General features: G+C 42.4%; 2 protein-coding genes across 12 annotated transcripts in view; both read left to right on the top strand.

The window, feature by feature from the left end:
- The first annotated feature begins 6,033 nt into the window (after positions 1-6,033).
- Positions 6,034-10,615, top strand: LOC146516162 (keratin, type I cytoskeletal 19-like). Its single transcript, XM_085162053.1, has 8 exons — positions 6,034-6,523; positions 7,182-7,264; positions 7,516-7,672; positions 8,177-8,341; positions 8,423-8,548; positions 8,741-8,961; positions 9,860-9,894; positions 9,994-10,615. Exons 1-8 carry the CDS (start codon positions 6,140-6,142, stop codon positions 10,098-10,100), a joined length of 1,278 nt encoding a protein of 425 aa, XP_085018179.1. The 5' UTR covers positions 6,034-6,139; the 3' UTR covers positions 10,101-10,615.
- Positions 10,616-14,832: 4,217 nt separating this feature from the next.
- The window catches only part of rims1b (regulating synaptic membrane exocytosis 1b), a 106,643-nt gene continuing 102,828 nt past the window's right edge, over positions 14,833-18,647 (top strand). For 3 of the 11 annotated variants that reach the window (XM_085161951.1, XM_085161952.1, XM_085161949.1), the window contains exon 1: positions 14,835-15,830. In XM_085161951.1, the coding sequence (XP_085018077.1) occupies positions 15,664-15,830 (167 nt within the window). In that variant the 5' untranslated portion in view covers positions 14,835-15,663. Of the gene's footprint in view, positions 15,831-18,647 lie in introns of all 11 variants that reach the window. The other 8 variants (XM_085161948.1, XM_085161953.1, XM_085161950.1 and 5 more) reach the window with 5 other exon arrangements.

Raw genomic sequence — 18,647 nt, 5'->3', positions numbered from 1 at the left:
TTTCAGCGTTAACTTAGTTGTAAAGCCTTATATATATATCTCATAATAATCTGACAATAACTATAATATTGGCCATATTATACTTACATTACCACAGTGAGATGACTTTAGTCTCATGAACAACATCAGCTAATTGTTATTTACTAGCTAATCTTAAATGACTGTTCAGTACAGAAATGAAGCCCAACAATCATGTTTTACAGTCCTGTGGTCTCAGCCTCAGATACTCAACTAATCAAAGTGATGTCATGACAAAAATGATTGACCAACAAAACATTTTTTCTCCTTCATTTCTGTCACACAAAGCTGTATGTAACGTTTCTCGCGGTTAGTATCATGGTTGCTAGGCAACCTGAACAGCGCGACGAAGGCTAGACCGTCCCATTTCACAAGCCTCTCACTTCCGCACTTCTCGTACTTATAGTACGCACCGTACGTAGTACGCGTACTTCAAGCGTGCGGTCTCTTAATTGGGACACAGCTTGTGTGTATTTAAGTTGTGTCTTCTGTCATAGTAGTTGCTGGTTCGTCTGTGTTATTCCCCTCCATTTTCCTGTGTATTCTGGCTGCATTACTCTCCCTGCATCTCCGTCTCATGTCTCAAGGTTTCAAGGGTTCAGGTTTGTTTTCTTAGCTCTGCCCAGTTTAGGTTTTCCAGTTTCATGTTCACCAACCATTGCTGTTTGTCCCCACTCCTGTAAATAAACACTCACCTGCACCAGAGCTGCCGCCTTTTGGGTCCTTTTCTACAAACTCCACACATCTGCCACACCGGACGTGACACTTTTTTGTTTATTGTCCACAGATGCACATTGAACTCAGTCTACAGTCTGTTAGATGACGTCTGCAACACCATCCATGTTAGTGTTTTGGTCACTGCTGCGTTTGCTTTTCTTTGCCTTTTTCTGGGCAATTGGGAACCACCAGTGAACTTAACTCCACTAACTTTACTTAAAGAAAGAGTGGCAACCACTGCAGACACACACGTCTGCTAATCCGAACTAAAGAACAAATAACTAACAAACACTAGAAATCGCTCAATGAAATAGAAGTCGTGCATCTTTGATAGTTTCTACAATAGAATACAATAGATAGATGTAATAGCCTTTTATTGTCATTGTGCATGTACAACAGAATTATGGGTGATCCACAGCGACTGTGAGGGAATAAAATGTAAATAGTAAGACAGCAGAAATAAATAAGAAACGGAAGAAATATATACAAAACATGAGAAAGACACATTAAAGAACAAAGTGCTTGGAAGTAGTGCACAGAAAAGACTTAGATTGGTGGGTGGGTGGACACCGGTGGGGTGTGTCGGTGTTTGTTAACAGTCTGAATGGCCCAGGGGAAGAAGCTGTTTCTGAGTCTGGAAGTGTGGGACTTGATTGATCTGAGGCGCCAGTCAGAAGGCAGCGGGTCAAAGTGCTTGTGGACAGGGTGCGAGGGGTCACCTGTGATGGCCCAGGTTTTTCTGAGACAGGAGGTTCTGGTGATGGCCTCCAGGGGTGTTTTAGAGGGCAGCCAGTTATGTTTTGGGTGGTGTTAATTATCCTATGTGTTCCTGTTCTCAGTCGTGGCCTCTACGTACCAAACATCCAGACAGTAAGAGAGGATGCTCTCCACTGAGGAGCGGTAGAAGGCCAGCAGCAGCTTCTGCACACGGAGGAAGTGCAGCCACTGCTGGGCTTTCTTTACCAGGGCGATGGTGCTGTGGGTCCAGGTGAGATCAGCGGCGATGTGGGTGCACAAAAACCTGAAGGTGGAGACAGATTCACCCTGTTCTACATTTGTGATGATGAGTGGAGTGGAGCTGTCTGCGCCTCTTGAAGTCCATTATGACACAGCACATCAACCATTTGTCAGTTAACTGAATTAAATGCTCCAAAATGCACCAACAGCACAAACAGAGTCAACTGTTCCACTTCAGTGACTCCAATTAGCTGAGGTGAGTCCAAGAAGACAGCTAACAACTAAAGATGGAAACAACCTGTCAGTCAAAGCAGGCACTCCCTTCATGGGATTGAAATGGATCACTTATAATAACGGTCACACAGTATGAAGTTTTGCAAACACACGATTCATCTTCTAAATTGTAGGAAAAGTTTCTTCTCTTCTGGTTTGTACGAGCGCTCATATGAACCTAAAAAGCTGCTCATCCAACTTTTAGCAAACGCAACCCAAGTGCTCACCTACAAAAGCTTGTGCAACAGCAGCAGCCCGAGGGAACAACACTCCAGAGGAAATTACTTTTTCAGAACTGGCTACATCTACCAAAGATGTATCAAATCCAGTTAATTAATTTCTTGGTAACACTGACGTCACGCTGCGTTTGTTGGATGTGTCAGTGTTTTTTGATAGAAAAGGCGAGCTACCAGACCTAACTCCAGTGCCCCCAAAGGAAGAGTGCCACCAGAGCCGATCTAGGAGAGCCGTTCCACTTCATGGTAACCTCACTGTGCAGAAGACAACTGCAGTTCAGCTGTGTGTGCAGGAGGGGGAGTGTGCCCTCAAAGCTTTTTAATTAATTAATTTAATTGTTTCCAGACAGAAAAAAGCACCCTTTTTTTGCAAGTACAGCATAAAAAATGTCAGAATTTAAATAAAATAACACGGCCATTGTTCGTGCCCTTCGTCATGTTCAATTAAGCCTCTTAATCTGAGGAGGAAACGAAAGATGAATTTCTCTTTTGGTCCTCATCTGGACAACCAACTGCTCCAAGTTGGTCAAGAGGCGCTTCTTCTTCTTCTTCCTCTTCTTCCTGAGGACTCTGAGGAAGAACCACCTGTCCTCAGACATCCTGGTGAACTTCTACCGCTGCACCATCGAGAGCATCCTGACCAACTGTATAACAGTCTGGTACGGGGGCTGCTCTGCCTCGACCCAAATAAACGGCACTACTGTAAATGCTATATAGACAGTCGTTCTGTACTATACTATAATTATAGTTTTACAACTGTTTATAACTTGTATAGTTTCATATTTCATATTTCTGTATAGTTTTCATATTTATATCCTGTTCATAGCTTGTACACTCGCTACAGCCTGTACATACTTATAGTTATAGCAGAGAGAGTATGAGCGTGCAGCGTTTAAAGCGTGGAAGTACTGACCTTACTTTGAGTTTGATTCCATAAAAAGTGACAAAAACATTAGTGTCCGTTGTGCGTGGGAAGAAAACTTCTTTTTACAGCGAAAAAACCCCCTAAACTTCCGAGCAAGCACCGAGTAGCTACGACGTAATGGGAAACTCACAGAGAAACACACGGATTCTTCCACTGACCGCTGCACCAGGGTATACCTCCGCCTGCCCCACTCCTGCTTTACAGGTGAAAATAGAGCAACAGGACCGCTAGTCTTTGATTTTATTTATTTTCTGCTGTGTTTTACTTGCATCTATTTGAAAGACTGAGTGTAAACACACAAAAAAAAAATTATTTTATGTGCTGGAATGTGCAGAAAATAAGTTTAAATATTAAACTAATTTCTTCCAGTCAGAGAATGTTGCATATAATTAAATTTTTGCTTTATGCATAAAGTTAAAAGATTAAAACTAATAAAACAAGTTTTAAAAAGAGACTTTTCCATTTGATTACATTTTGTATGATGATTATGCAGAAAAAGTAGAATTGGGCTGAACGATCTATCACTTTATCACCTATTCAGGTTGTAAATCGTGTTTTTAAAAAGTAACTAAGTAACTAAGTAATTAATTACTTTTGAAAATAAGTAATCAGTAAAGTAACGGGATTACCTTTTGGGGGAGGTAATCAATAATTAGTTACTGATTACTTTTTTCAAGTAACTTGACCAACACTGTTCATAACATACCTTCATACCATGTACATTGTAACATACCCATAATAGACCCATATTTTGTATTGTATCTATATTATTGCTAAAGCACTTTCTGGATGGATGCTAACTGCATCTTGTTGCCTTGTACTTTTGATATGTGCAATGACAATAAAGTTAAATTCTGATTCTGATTCTTTTCTCCGTAAAACACAACTTTTGTATGTTGATTGGTTGGTCCAGGATTTATGACAGGACACATTTTTTTGTAAGAGATAATTAAAGGTTAGACATGCAGCACACTGGAGACTTCCACGTGTACATGAGAAACAGCTGGTTGTAGGGAGGGAAAATGATGCAATCCAGTAACTGCTGCTTGTTTCCTGACATCAAAGGGGCTCGTGGCATGGTGACATGCCTGAGACTCGCATAAAGACACTTTACTACTACTTAAACATCTATACTGCACCAACCAGTTGTTTTAAAAGTGTGATAAAAAAGTAGTAGAAACTTGAGCTTCAGCTCTGTAGGCTAGAGGTGTAAATACTGGCCCAGTATCACTGATACCAAGTACCAGTAGTGATACAACAAACTTAATGAGGTGAATGCATCATTGTTGTGCTATAAATACATTCATCTTAACAGTTAACACAAAAGGGTTATTACATTTTTTCACTTCCAATAAAATCATTTAACATGTTTCAAAAGGATGATTATATTATTTCAATCTTTGAATGTACTCTATTGGTAACCAGTCAGCTGATGTAACAGCTATCGTGACCAACAACACTTTGAAAATTACTAACGCTGTTGAGCCCACATGAGTCATAACTGAAACATGAGTTTCACCACCATAAACTATCTGGGTTTTCTCTACCAGGAGGCTCGGCGTCTGTGCCGGGGATCTTTGAACGTTTTATTTCTATTTTGCAGCTTGTTGTTGCCTTTTTCAGTTTTTCATCCGTTTGTACAAACTGGCAGTTTTGCAACAGCAGAGAATTCCCTTCTCACACGCATATTGCAGTTTGCTGTGTGTTCACCGACAGCTGTAAAATGTCCCTGCCGGATGCTCCTCTCTGCAGCCCGCATGTGTCTTTGCACACGGTGTCACATGACAGAACGAGGGGGAGAATCGTATGTGCATGAGAGGAGCTGTGTTTGCACAGACACGTCTACTTTGTGATGAAAGGGGAGCAACATACTGAACCTAAGGAGTGAAAAACTGAAACTGAAGTATCACTTCAGCATCTATATGATGCCATTAGCAACGTTGCATTAATACTATCAATGTTTGGATCAGTCCGCCCACTCCTACCACAGGCCCCCATTCATATGCATTCCCAAGCGAACTGTATCAGAAGTTTTCTGGTTTCACCCTGATTGCAAGTCTATGGCCACCCCTTGGCTCCGCCTCTGTTCAGAGAATGAAGCCTGTCTGGTCAGGTAACCCTCTTATCCCTGGGTTTTACCACTTCTTATACCTCATATGGAATACAGTCACTTTTTAGATTAATACATATATAATATATCATTTTGAGAGACTCCTTTTATTCTTGTGGTAAGTTTGTAGGTCTGTCGCTCTGTAACACCTACTGTAAGAAGCAGTTACTAAGTAACAGCCCTACAGGCGATACTTTCGAGCCTAATCTTAGCTGCATTTGCATTTATGGCTTAACTACCATACACGTCTGGCAAATGTTTTCAGATGTGTCTGAGCAGAATCACCATGAGTCACCTGAGTAAATTCAAAATGCGGCCCATAGAAAAAACCGCAGATGTGGCATAGACAGATGTGAGCAGACGCTAACTTCTGGTCTCTGTTAGCCACAGACCACCTTTAAAGGGAAAGAGTCTGCGTTTCACCCATAGAAGGTGGACCTGCGCCTGACTTTGGGCATCCTGTCTTCAGCCTGTGTCAACAGGTCAAAATGCCAACTGTGAGACACGTTAGGGTGAAAGGTTCATCTCTGTAAGGATCTTATTTTTGGTCTTTGTTATGAGCGAATTATTCTATAAAGATTATTCCCACATACTTCTACCAAAAGAGAAATTCATCTTTCGTTTCCTCCTCAGATTAAGAGGCTTAATTGAACATGACGAAGGGCACGAACAATGGCCAACACGCCTCTTGAACAAAATATGCAACGACGGCCGTTACAGCGAATACCAAAAAGACCCACCACGCCTGGTCACACCTGCAGTGACGAGCAGTATACCTGTTTGGCAGCTCCCTCCTCTCATTCCCCTATAAAACCTTCCTCCGGGCTCCGTCAGCACCACCTCTTGCGTACCACTCGTGGAGACTTAGCGATCGCCGCACCTGAGAACAGACACCGACTCATCATGACCTCCATGCGCCACGGATTATCCGCTCTTTCCCTCTCCTCTGCGCCCAGCCTGCGAAGCTCTCGGGGCACGATGAGCGTCTATGGCGGGGCAGGTGGTAGAAACGTCCGGGTGTCTTACGCCTCCAACGGCCTCGGCTCCGGCTTTGACTTGTCACAGACGCTCTCGGGTGACAGCGGCAGCTTCTCCGTATCAGGCAACGAGAAGGTGACTATGCAGAACCTCAACGACCGGCTGGCTTCCTACCTGGAAAAGGTGCGCTCTCTGGAGACTTCCAACGCGCAGCTGGAGCGTCAAATCCGCGAGTGGTACGAGAAGCAGACCCCCACTGTCAGGGACTACAGCAAGTATGAGAAAATCATCGAAGACCTGCGCAAAAAGGTGAGCTCCCCCCTTCAGTAAATGTTTAAGTAAAGAAAACAATTTCAAAACTTCAAAAAAATGAAGCTGAACTCTTCTTTCCAACCCTTAAACTTATTTTTTTTTATCTCCAACATCTGTTGTTGATAATCTCTGAATGTTGTCTAACTAAGTTCCCTTCGTTTCTTAGTATTTTTTAACCCTTTCTGCATTAGGTGATGATGAAAATGCCGTTATTTGTTTGAAGAAAAACATAAAAATCAAACACAAATTAACGTTTCAACATATGTCGCCTCTTTTTCAAAGGAAGTCATCTGCTTCTTTTAAACACCAATAACTACTCTGCAACATTATCAGTAACATATGGCATGCTACACCAGCAGCATCATTCAGTTGTCTGTCCGTGTTATGTGGATCAGATCTAAAAAACTACACACGACAAACTGGACTTTGTTACTCAACAGGATGTAGAAACCCTGCCAAGAGAGATGCTCAGACGCACTTGATGAACAGAATATTCTTTGATCCTGTTAAAGCATTTACACTGGAATGAATGAATAAACTTATTCTCAACCTTGCCAGCCCACATTCTGGACAATGAGTCACTACGCCTTTGTGGTAGTATTATATTCGGATTAGAAACCACTCACGCTATTTCTGCTTTGTTTACTTTTCCTAGATCAGCTTGGCCACACAGGACAACGCCAGGCTGATGCTGCAGATTGATAACGCCAGGCTGGCAGCAGAGGACTTCAGAATCAAGTGAGTGGGAACATTTGTCGATGTCTGTGTGGTGGAAAAACAATTAGCTGACTGGTATTTATTCAGACATGACTTCACCAGTTCTTGTTCTCTCTTGATATTATCACCGACCCGTAACAGTCAACAACAAAAGGAAAAAGTGGTTTAACTGGCCCCGCTGGTTTTTTAACGCTACATCGTCTTTGTTTGTTTTTTGTTTTAACATCAATCGAGCAGCTACGGCAATATAAGCAATATTTGATCCCCAACAGGTTTGAGAATGAGCTGGCGGTGCGCATGTCGGTGGAGTCGGACATCGCCGGGCTGCGAAGAGTTCTGGATGACCTCACCATGAGCCGGTCTGATCTGGAGATGCAGGTGGAGGGTTTGAAGGAGGAGCTGGTCTACCTGAAGAAGAACCACGAGGAGGTGAGCGGCCTGCTGTCGCTGACATCAGAGTGGACATGTGATGCACTTTGAAAGTCTCAGGGCTGCACATCCGGGAAAAGTGCAGAACAAAAGCATGAAAGTAGCTTTTGATGAGTCAGTTCACCAGCAATTTGACATCATTTGCCTACTCAAACAGCCGTTAATCCCGAATTTGTTTAGATCATTTTAATGTGACTTCAGAGCCTCAGGCTGATAAAAAAGATACAACTTTTCAGATGACAGTCTGAGTCAAGTCTCAGCATAAAAAAACACATTCAAAGAAAAATGCTTTGGCCACACAGGACAACAGTGGGATACAGTGAAAACACAGCGAGTCAGCAGCACACATCAGTGCGTGGCTACATGAATGCAGTGTTTATAAATGTTGGTACTTTCTGTAACAGTCTGGTTTTAACCGGCTCTTCACCTTAGGACCCAAACTGTTTTTTTTTTTCCTCTCTTAGCGTTTCACTCTCTTACCTGTTACTGTTGTCATGGTTTCAGGAGCTCGCAGCCCTGCGTGGACAGGTTTCTGGCAGCTCTGTGAATGTGGAGGTGGACGCCAAGCCTCAGGAAGACCTGAACAAGGTCTTGGATGAGATCAGAGCTCAGTATGAGGGCATCAATGAAAAGAACCGCCGTGAGATGGAGGCCTGGTATAAGGTCAAGGTGAGGAGAAGAGGCTGCACTAAAATAAATGTGATCGCCCGATGGCTTGAATATTTTTGTGACCATTTTGATACCTTTTAGTTTGATGAGCTGAACAAGCAGGTGGCTTCCAGCACAGAGACCCTCCAGACCTCAAAGTCTGAGATCAATGATCTCAAGAGGACCCTGCAGGCCCTGCAGATTGAGCTACAGTCCCAGCTCAGCCTGGTAAGGAAGGCTCTACATAGCAGCAACACATTTGCAGCATTTTCCTGAACACACCACAAACCGCAGTTAGTCAACCTGCCAGACACCATTTTTTATGCCTTATGCGACTCAAGTGGAAATACGAGTTTCAAAACAAGCAATTAGCACTCGGCACACACTCATTTATCCTCCTGTGTTTACTCTCCCATGAAGAAATCTGCCTTGGAGGGTCAGCTGTCAGAGACAGAGTCCCGCTACAGCCTGCAGCTTAGCCGGCTCCAGGCTATGGTGGACGGCTTGGAGAAGGAGCTCAGCGAGGTGAGGGTGGACATCGAGAGGCAGTCCATGGAGTACCAGCTGCTGCTCGACATCAAGACCAGGCTGGAGATGGAGATCGCAGAGTACAGAAGATTGCTGGATGGAGAGGATATACAGTAAGTTACTTATAAATAAACATCCATCACTGTAAATCGAACTACTTTTGCAGTAAAGCAGAGGTTTAAACTGGTGCCAGTGGATGTATTAATGTGCTAGTGCTCTGGCAGCAATGCATTTAAAGTCAGCCAAAGCTGAAGAGAGGAGCAGGAGTTGCAGCTAATCCAAAAAAATTGAATAAAAAGTTTGTAATCAGTTAGTTAGCTAGAATAGTTCCTGGGTTTTTCCAATGTTAGCTGCATAGGCGAAGACCACCCTCACTAACTTCTGATTCATCCCATTCATTTTGTTCTGGACTGAAATATAATACAAACCGCACAGTTCAAGAGTTACTCCTTGTCAGCTTTCAAAGGTTAAAGGGTTGGATGAAGAAATGGTGGTAAAAAAACTTCCTGCCAGAAGAAGGAAACATTAGAAAAACTAATGTGTCGTAATCTTAAAGCTGTGGGCATTAAAAAAAGACCCAACAACATAATTTTGTTTTATAGTTTGTTTTATTAAAGCAAACCAAAGTTTTGGGAATGCTAAGCATCCTTAAAACATTAAAATGTTTCAAGAGCACAAACAGGAAAGGCAGGTTCAGTTCAGTATCCTGAGTATGCTCAGAAAGCAAGAGGATACAGCACTCTGTGGCCAAATAAAGCAAACTTTAACCCTTAATAAAATCAAACCAGCTGAGCTATACAAATTCCCTCTCCATATAGATGTCATAAAAGAGGAAATTGGCTGTAAAGACTTTTATTTTTTATCTTATTTTATTATATACCAGGCTGTAAACATGTTCATTTGTGCTGTAAAGCTGGAAACTTTAACATGTGGAATGTTTTATCTTTTAAAAGTTCCTGCATCCAAAAGTTCATCATTTAGTACAAAATTAACTTTTTTCCTTTCATGCAGGAAAACCGTTAAGGTCGTCGAGGTCAAAGAAGAACGTAAGTTTACATCACTGCTGCTTTTATTTATCTCAATGCTGTTGCCTGGTAAAATGACACATACTTCAGGTTTAAATGATGTTCCTATTCGCTCCGCAGGTAAACCAGTCAGAACCCAGAGGAAAAAGGTGGTGATTGAGGAGATCATTGATGGGAAAGTGGTGTCCCGTACAGAAGATGTAGACACAGAGGTCCTCAGCAAGTAGACAGACTCTCAGCAGATCTGTACCAAAAAAAAAACAACCAATAGGTGCCCTTCCTGTCCTCAGGTGTCTACTAAAGCTATTCAGGAAGAGAATTTGTAAATATTTCTCTCCTAAATCTTTTTTTTTTTTGCATTGCTATTTGGGTTTTATTTTTCTCAGAAAATATTTATTCTGATTTAATGTTTCAGAAAAAACAAAGCTATTAAAATTGGAATAAAAAGTTTCTAAAAACCAGCGACAACAGTCCTAGGAGTCTACTCCTGCAGTACCTCACTCATACATTAGGTGGCACTGTTAAGCAGATTAGTGAAAAAGCATTTGTGCAAAGTCAATTTGAATATTAAGCTACATTTTCAATGTTGTATGAATGGAAATGGCATTTTATGTAGCAATTCTTACATTAACAGTGCTGAAGGTGTTACATGTTGCTTTTTATAAGCGAGCCAATATCCTTGAAATGCTTAGACCACAGAATGAGAGCAGACCTCGCTTCCCATAAACATTTATGTCTCTGACTTCTTTGTGTCTTGTTTTCATTTCCTCAAATGAACAAACGTCTGCCTTCCTTTTCGTGTCATTTTCTAACCTAAACACAAGAAACGCGCACAAAGCTTTCAGCTCTTCCTTTGTGCAAAAAGAACGTGCACGTGCCTCATAATTAAACTTAATGTGACACGCTGCAGTTTTGGTGCTACTGTACAAAAACAATTAGCAGGTGACAATATTTTCTTTGCTTAAATAGTATTCTTAGAGCAGGTATATCTTTCACACACACACACACATTTTGATTATTTGGAGGCAAATGCATCAACGTATTCTTAATTATAGACCATAATTAAAATGAAAATGATGTTTTGTGGGCAATTCTTGTCTGTAAGTATTAAATATAAACATATGTCTACAGATTTACAATAAATTCATAACTAACGCCGCTAAACACTCCTACCCCTATCCATGGCATACATCTAACGAGCTACACTGTGCGCTGCAAACATGGTGAGTATTCAGGATCAGCTCTTAACATTTAACATTCGTACGAGATCGATGTTACTTTAGCTTTATCATATTTATCATACGATTATTAATAATCACTTAATGTGTAATTACACGCAAACATATTTTAAGTTTTAATGTTTTTCTTTGGTTTGTTGTCCATAAACCTGAAATCAGCGCTGAGCTGAGGAAGAGTTCCTCACTCGCACTTTAAGTGACCAGAAACATCGTGATAGTCTGAAGATTGACTGCTGCAAGTCTTTTTGTGGTCTTCACCTGTTAGTGTGAGAAACCACTTGTGTGAGAGGTGAAACGGCTTCACAGTTGCCTTTTATTTTCAAGCTCTTACAGTTACCACGACGGATGAAAACCTGCACAGACATAAACATCATGTAGTGACTTGTGAAGTGATTCACTCCTCTCTGCTCATGCAGTGTACGTCAGTGTCCACTAGATATCAGTATGCTCACAAAGATCGTCTGTTCCTGTTTCTGCAAAGTCTTTGACAAGTGGAGGTGATGCTTGTTTGTGCCCTCAACATGTGACAGCTGGGACAGGCTTCATACTCGGGTCATGTCTATTTTTAGATTCAATTAAAACAAAAAAAGTCATTTAAAATGAATATTGGCTGACACAAAGATATATTTGAAGACACACAGAAGTAGAATGACACAATTTTCAGTGGGAACAGACCAGTACATCTCTTATATGTGAGACTGTTATGAAGACTGGGGGGGGGGGGGCTAATTCCATTTAAGCAAAAGTTTTAGCATCAAAATATAGTTAAAGCACCTTACTCATTAATTCCTTCTCTATTTGTTTGTTTGTTGTTTGTTAAATTATGAATATGTACTATAGGAAGATATATGTATTAAATGTATATCACTTTGAGATGGTGTTAACTACTTATATTCTGTTGAGTAGCTTTATCTGCGTTAGCACAGTAACATATATTACAGAGTACAAAGGATTGCACTAGTACTAGTATTTTCGTGTCAGATGAAAATAGTACTAAGTGCTACATGTTCTCATCCAGTGTGGTTCATCTAGCGCATGTTTTGGCGAGAGGGCATCACTACTCGGCGCCCAGAGGGCCCAGTTTTTCCACTTCCTGGTAGAAGTGAGTGAAAAGTCTGCGGTGTAGTTTCATGTCCTGTAACATGAGACTGTAACATGATAAAAAACAAACTCCGGATTATGTGTGCATGATGTTATATTTACTCCTGTGTGATTGTCAGAGTTCGTTAAATAAAAACAGTAAAGCTCTTGAAGCTCTGCTTCCTCCTGCAGACTTTCACACTCTGCAGCAGACTGTAGCACGACTGTGCCACTCAGGGCTGGGGTCCCTAGTCACGACCTAAATGATGACAAAATCTTGCACCACGGAAAGCTGACGTCACCGCGGTACAGTCACCGCTCCGGTGACGTCACGTGACGGAGGCCCAGGCGGCAGCGTAAACAAAAGCCGAGAGTTTAATGCCATCTGCTGGACGGACACAGCCTGTCACCCAGCATCATTACGTCATCCGGGAGAAACCGGTGCCAGCTCCGGATCGATGTAACCTGGGAGCCCGGACCTGAATGCAAAACGAGCCAGGAAGCGAAAGAGCAGGACAGACAGCGAGATTAATAATGGACAGAAGCTGTTTGAAGGAGCAGCGAGCATCTCACTCTCTGACAGATCTCTGAAGTTTACACTTAATACCTGGAATCGACAGGTTTTTCTTATTGTGAAAAACACAATGAGACACGAAACCTAAAAAGGTTTATGAAAGACTTTCTAGAAATCTGTGTATTCATTCAAAAAATATTGTACAGATTACTGAGAAACCCAAATATTCATTATTTTCTGCCTTATTTTGTACCAAACTTCCCTCCAGACTACAATAAATGTCATGTGGTGTCCAGTCGTGTCTCGCTCTCTGTAAAGAACCGTTAAAAATAATATTATTCTCAGAGCAAACCAAGCTGGCTAATTAAACACAGAAGTGGCTGACACTTTTACAAAAATGAAGTATGATGAGCATACTTTATGGAAATAGTAAAGTTAGAGTTTTTAGTGAGGCATAAAACTCTGATAGTCTTGTATTTATTAATATTAGTTAAATCTGGTAAAACACATATCACAGGACAGAGGTGGTGCTGCAATTAAAAAAGTCATTTAGGAAAGTAAGGTAACACTTTTTAAAAGTTATTTAAAACTAGTCCAACTATGAAAATTAAAATGCAAATGTTTTATTTATTGTAAATGATATTTCTAAAAATGAATCTAAGTCAAATTAAACAAAACGTTTAAGGAAAACACGGAAAACATGTTCTGTTTTAATCTTTAGTTGTTTGGTCAAAATATTAAATATAATAAACTTGTATGACCTGTCCTGTATTTGTTCCATAACATCAAATACACCTTTTTGTCAAAGACTCCACATATAATCATAATAAAAACAAAATAACTAATACAAACTGATACTATAATACTAATATAAAACTGAAATGAATTCAATTAGAATTTCTATCCTGAAAAGCAGAAAAATATGAAAAAATGTTTAAAAACGAAATGAAAATTAATCTTTTGGTCTGGACACAGTGTTTTATTTTGGAAACTGGCCACGTCCTCTGTGCTGTTCCTGTGTGTGACTTCCAACATGCTCTGTGTAGCCTGATGCACTTCACCCTTGTGAATGTGAGACAGCCAATCCCAGACAAGCCCCTAATTTGTAATTTGCAGAATTTAACTACAACTTTCCCCACTAGGGGGCAGTGTTTTGACAGTGGGATTATTGAATTGTTTTTGGATGTGTCCTGCTGTATATTAATCTGCCTTTTTCCAGTTAGCCCATTGCTTTTATTAATTTGACTGATTAAATAAAGGTTATTCTGACTCACTGCACCATCTTGTGGTATGAAGTGGTGTTATATGAAGGTATAATCTAGCCGTAGTATGGTGGTTAACACATTTACATAACAAGCAGAAGATCTCTTTTTTAGTTCTGGGAGATAACGCAGCTGACTTTGGGGTTGTGCTGGTATGGCATCTGCACCAAAACAAACAAACAAACAAACAAACAAACAAACAAACAAACAAACAAACAAACAAACAAACAAACTGCCAAATCAAACATGTGATTCTTGTTTGATTCCTCATCTGACCCTAGTTTGACTTTGGTTATTATGTCTTTAACACAACACTCAGATATTTGAACATGAAGTTGTCCAAAATGTCTGTGAAATTTTGTTTGTTTTGTTTTTCTGTACATTCAGTAAATAACTAGATGAGTTAAAACATTTTTTAAATTATTTTAAACACACACCTTTAACAAGGAAGGACGCAACGAAAGAAACTACAATATTAAAACCGACTGAACAGCAATCAGCCTGACAGTTGGTCAACATTTACTTATATATAACGAACAAAGATGGGAAAATAAACAAAAGGGAAATAAATGGATGCCTCTAAGGCTAAAATGACCCAGAGAAACCACCTTTCTTTCAAGAATAACACAAAAGCTACATAATGTTAGAGGAAAGGTGGGTTAAATGGAAATGTCAGAGACCCCTGCCCAGCTTCCATTGCCCTAAAGTAAAGCGCGTGAAGTACGGAGGTCAGTCTAAAGTCTGTATCAGGACACACGTTTCAAATGACGTCAAAGAATGGTTAGATCAAGTTTTGTGCAGCAGCTGCTTGTGCTCGCTTGTGCTTGGTGCAATCTCAGGTCCGAATACGGAAGAATAAGCTCGTTACTTGCTCTCGTGGTTTGGAGCATTTCAAAAATACAGCATAAACACGACGTGGAGTCGCTCAGGTGTGGAAACCGCTCACAGAGAACTGAGCAGCTGTCCGTGGTGCTGAAAGTGATCGCGCATTAAACCGGCGGTGATTTATTCGAGTTGACGAAATATAAAAGCATTGAAAGGGGACCGGAAGCAGCCGGTAGTGTCAGACACCGACACGCTTTGTGCTCCCTGAACTTTGTGTGGGTTTGAGATGCGCGTGCCCGAGCGACGCCTGGGATGGTTGAGGACCCCATTCTCACATGAGTAAGCGCGCCTCTGCAAAAACGGGAGATGACGGTGGGCTGCATTCCCATTGACTGAGAGAGAGAGAGAGAGAGGGAGAGAGCGAGCACGGACTCCGCCTATACCAGCCCGACATCCAGCTCCAGTCCGACGACGGCGGAGGCTCCACAGATCAGCCGAGCGAAGAAGAACCACGGCCCCCTCCTCAGCTCGACTCAATTCCCGGCGTGAAAAAACGGAGATGGGCTCCGTGTGAAACCGGGCGGTGGAGGGGAGAGGAGGGCAGGCGGGGGGTGGGGGGGAACGACGACGAGAGCGTGGTGGGGGCAGAAACACCCATAAAGAGGACAAACAAAAGCACAGCCGAGGGTGCCTCCAACCATGAGCGGCGCGCACTATTCGCCGGAGCTGCGGCTGCCGCTACCGCGTTCACTACGCCCGCCGACCATGTCGTGAGGTGTGGCTCGGGAACACTCCGGGGAACCTGTCAGCCGAAACGACACGCCGAGGAGAAGGAGGAGGAGGTGGTGGTGGGGTGGTGCTGGTCGAAAAGATGTCCGCCTCGGTGGGGCCCCAGGGCGGCCCTCGCCCACCCACCGTGCCGCCGTCCATGCCAGATCTGCCGGACCTTAGCCACCTCACCGAGGAGGAAAGGAAGATAATCATGGCAGTGATGGCTCGGCAAAAGGAGGAAGAGGAGAAAGAACAAGCCATGCTAAAGTAAGGGCAACATTTTCTTCCTCCTCTGTGGAAGTTCTAAGGCACAGAAAGCTGCTCTTGTAGCCGAGCTCTCCATTATAACCATCACATCCAGTAACCACCAGCCTCTGCGATTCCGTCATTTTGCACTTGTGGAGGTGTTGATGTGTTCCCAAACATGCAGCCACCGATATAACAGCACCCAGGGCTCGGGAGGTGTTTCCGAAAAGAGTCGTGGTTGCATTAGAAGACCGGATGCTGCTGAAAACAATCGATACATTTAAAACAATTTACGGTCACAGTGAGTGGAGACGGCCCGGGTCAAACAGGTGTAGAGAGGGGCTGTGGTGAGGGTGGGGTGTGACAGTGCTGATGGGGGAGAGAGGTAGGGGAGGAGGGGATGAATCATAGCATTATCCAGCCCTCACCCACTCGTTTTCATCAATGGGGACTGCACCCCATCCCTCGGTTTACACATCCAGCGCCGCTCAGATTTCCCTTTTTACGCACGCGTGCAGGCTGGAGTGTGAGCTTTATCGCTGTAGGTTTCTGCGGACAGTGTGTGTGTTTGTGTGTGTGATATCCTTTACAATAACAGCAGCAACAATGACATTATAGCTCACTAGCTCACAGGCCTGGAGCGAACCAAGCCGCTTTCATAAGCCCAGCAGAGGGCCGGTGGTGAGGCGGCGTGTAAGACTGTGCTCCCCTCGGCGGAGAGGAGAAGATGGGGTGTGGTTGGCATTCTTAGCAGGCCACAACCAGATAACATACAGATTAGGAAAGACAGAATTGTAATAACATAATAATGATATTGGACGTTTGTAAACCCTCTGCCTGTCGATGGAGCCGGCTGTCAGAGAGAGAAGAATAAGAACAGAGAGTGCTGGTCTGGGGATGCTTGGCTGTACAGAAGCTTTATGGGAAAATGACAGAAGGCACTTCAAACTGAACAAACCCACTATGAGATGATAGGGAGACGTTATAGAGGGTTCGGTGTACTCCAGCTGCCTTTTACAAAAGCTGGGTTGCATTGCAGTTTGATGCATCGGGGGGCGGGGGGTTGAACACAAGCAATCTTTAAGACACCGTGAATCAGGGCTGTATGTGGTAACTTGCTCCTGAAACATGCGAGGACCCTTATTCTGCTCCTGGCTGCTTTTGCAGCATCTTTTAGCTTCTCTGTCCTCCTCTGAGTCTAATGACTGTTTTCATTTCCTCACTGAAGGGAAACAGAGTGAGGGCCAGCGTTGGGCCCCTTGAGAGGAAGTGATGTATTTAATGTTCCATGAGGCACAGGCAGCAGGTTCAGTCAATAATGGCTTCATCATCTGGCTAATCATTAACCGGACCAGAACACCATGGCCAAAGGAGTAATGTGATTTTAGAGAAATGTGCAGGCATTAGCTACTGAGGCACTCTGTGATATTTACCACTATATGGTGTAAGATTATTATGCACAGTATAGAAGACAGACACAGGACTGAACTAATATTTTGTGAGCAGAAACTTACCTTAAACTGGGTTTCATTTCAACATTAAACCCAGCGGTTCTTTGTCAAAGTCCTTCTAGAAGCACGTTTCGCCACTTGGGGATCTTTGGCCAGTTATTTTGAAGTTCCTGTTTAAATAAACTTTAATTGTTCAGCTCTTTAATTAAACTGTAAATCAATCTTTTGCATACCAGCTGGGTTGCGCAAACTGATGGCAGTGTAGTTTGATCATGCTTGAATGGAAGAGCTGAATTATATAGAACAGAGGAAATCAGACAAGCATATGTTTTACTTACATTGTTCCACTTATTCCACAAGCAGGACAACAATAAAAACAAGGGACACACAAGTTCCAGCTGAACAGTAGGGGATGACCATCTTCATGCACGCTCACACAAATGGGGTCAACAGATTTAGGATAGTCACAGCTGAATGAGACTCCAGGATTAAGTCCATACTTCAGTGCAGAGAGTTACTGGATTTGAACTTTTGTTTTAGAGGAAAAAAAAGTTTTCTTGTCACAATATGTTTTGAATTATGAGTTAACAAGCAAGATGTGCTTGCAGCAAATGTTCCCCAACTGTGCTCATCTGCAATCTGAAGGAACCAATTCAATAGCAGTCAGTGCGTTAGGACGAAAATCTAAGGTTAAAAATGATCATCTGGATTACTGGGAACTTGAATCTTCTCATTTTGAACGTATAATGGCGCTACTGGAAGGTAAAGTTCGTTATAGGTTACTCATATCCCTTCAAACAGGATGCATTTTCTTTGTCATCCTCATGTATTCATTAAAAAATACTGCAAATAGCTTGTGCTACCAAACCTTAGGACAGTTCAGCCTATGATGAATTCCTTGATCTCAGACGCGTCTGTTTCATCAAAACACTAAGTGTCCAGTGGCCTGATGCTCCAGGTCATGTAGGTATACTTGATTAGGGACGTTTTTTAAAATCAAATCACAATCTTTTTCTACATCTAACCAAGAGCCTTTAGCTTACGCTCGTAGCCGCAAACTAATCAGAATGAAAATGAAAGTAAAACGCTCCCAGCAGGAGGCAAACTGCAGCCTTCTGACTCCAGCCTCCTCATGCAGCCACCGTCGCTCTATATAATGTGACTGTTGTCTCTCAGTGTTCACCACAGTTATAGCCAGTGTGTGTGTAATGGTGAGGAACGGTGTGGCGACATCACCCATTGGTTTCAGGATATTTTGCAGCTTCAATATTAGTGTTTTGGCTACAGAAAATGCTAATGTTGCTAGAAGTGACCAGAGTTTCAAGTTTGCAGCTAACACTAGCAAACTTGGTAACTTGGTAGCAAACGTAGCGAGCTGCACAGGTGC

This window comes from Neolamprologus multifasciatus, chromosome 6 (assembly GCF_963576455.1).
Source record: "Neolamprologus multifasciatus chromosome 6, fNeoMul1.2, whole genome shotgun sequence".
NCBI classification, from domain to species: Eukaryota; Metazoa; Chordata; class Actinopteri; order Cichliformes; family Cichlidae; genus Neolamprologus; species Neolamprologus multifasciatus.
Note: the sequence above shows the minus strand (reverse complement) of the source record. Positions and strands in the feature narration are given on the sequence as shown.